General features: G+C 43.3%; 1 protein-coding gene across 1 annotated transcript; it reads right to left on the minus strand.

Moving 5' to 3' along the window:
• Positions 1–138: 138 nt before the first annotated feature.
• On the minus strand, positions 139–717 carry LOC108749274 (uncharacterized protein F54H12.2-like). Its single transcript, XM_018487854.1, has one exon. It carries the CDS (start codon positions 715–717, stop codon positions 139–141), a length of 579 nt encoding a protein of 192 aa, XP_018343356.1.
• Positions 718–1,781: the final 1,064 nt, after the last annotated feature.

Here is a 1,781-nt window from a genome sequence, read left to right on the forward strand (position 1 = left end):
GGGCTTATTTTTGCTCTTCTTACGAGTAGACTGGCGTCAAGAATGCGTATTTTTGATAGCGTTTTACTCTCCATAAGACAAAATGAATTTTTCGAGCGTACGAGTCTCATTCTAACCTCCACTCCATTAATTAAAAATTTATCTTGATTGAAAACGTCGCAGTGAAGATGACCAATGAGATCTAGAGCGCAATTTCCTCGAATCGCGTCTCTCGAGCGCTGTATTTGGATTTGTCGCGTCTAACGTGTCGTCCATGTAACCAGGGATATCCGCGTCCCATAAGCAAGAGGTTAGATGGGAGGTTTTTGCGGGTGAAGCATAATTTAATAACGCCTCGATGTACGCGCGGTACGCGTAAGCGTTGTTTGGTGGCGATACGAGCTTTTGATTGAAATATACGTCGATTTGGTTGAATATGGAATGCAATAAATGACTTACGGGGCCTACTTTTGCCTCGCCATCGGGTGCAACCGCCGTGCTCTCCCCGCGCTCGCTTTCTATGCGTACGCGAAGGCTCAACATGGTGTGAATGAGGTCCTGATAGTCTTCTTCATGTCCGGGTATGACGAATTCTATGGGCGAGTCGTCTGCGAGCGAAGTTACGGGTTTGTAATAAATCCATTGCGAACTCTCAATGCTGGTTTGCGTAGGTGGCAGAGAGAAGAGATCGAGTTCGCTCTTTATACACTCGCTCGAGTGGGTATGAAGAAACGACATGCTTTTCTCCTCAGCAGTGAAATCGTATCACAATTAAGAGAATATGTCGGATACGTCGCGTTTCTTGCCACGATGTTTCCTAGCGGATAATTTTTTGGTTTTTCTTCCAGCAGCACGAATTTTCTTTTTCTTCGTCACTTTTTTGCTCTTCTTCCCTGTGATACTTCTCGATGATTTTCTTTTGACTCCCCGACGACGTTTGCGATGCGCGATACTTCTATCTCGACCACCGAGTGGAAACTGAAACGCTGCGGATTTCGTGGATATTTTATATCCAGATTCCCTCATCAGGGAGCTTATTTTTTCTTTGGCTTTTCTCTTCAGATTACCCCTTGATTCCACGAGTCGACTTTTGATCACTTCCTTTAATGGTTTATTATTTTCGACGTCTTCTATCACGTTAATTCGCATTAAGCGCGTAAAGCTTCTTTTCCTATAACACGCGCACCCCTATTTAGAAAAGGTAGTATTTTTCTAAACCCTCTAAATAACCCTCCGAAAGCTTCCGATTCCATGTCCGCGCTGATAGGGTGAACCGACGAAAACACGTGGAATTCCACCTCTGCTACCGGTATCCCGCTCATCAAAATACTCCTCCACATGCTCCATTGCGAGTTGTAAACTATAGATTGGCGTTACCTTCGCGTTCGCGCATACGAAAGAAAGTTATTGCTTACGTTTAAAGTGCAGTGTCACAGTCAGCGTACCGAATTCGAATGGAATTTTATTTCCAAGATGATCTCTTACATCTATTTCGATCGTTCTGAAATTTGTTCGTTGCAAGGGGATATAATTTGGAAATGAGAAATGCTTCACCAAATTTGCACCAAATGCGTAATTATGACTGCGTATCTCGATCGGTACTATTCTGAGAAGAGGAGTACGCACATCGCCTGTTATATAAGGTGCACAAATATCGCAATATACGAACATTTTTTATCAGGGATACCACGCCACAAACTATAGGGTTCGCTACTCCAATAACCGACTGTATGTCGCTGCCCTGTCTTCTTATTAATTCCATGAGTAAGAAAAATTTTCTCTTCTGTCTCATTGGAATTAGG

This window comes from Trachymyrmex septentrionalis, unplaced genomic scaffold (genome assembly GCF_001594115.1).
Source record: "Trachymyrmex septentrionalis isolate Tsep2-gDNA-1 unplaced genomic scaffold, Tsep1.0 scaffold289, whole genome shotgun sequence".
In the NCBI taxonomy this organism is placed as follows: domain Eukaryota; kingdom Metazoa; phylum Arthropoda; class Insecta; order Hymenoptera; family Formicidae; genus Trachymyrmex; species Trachymyrmex septentrionalis.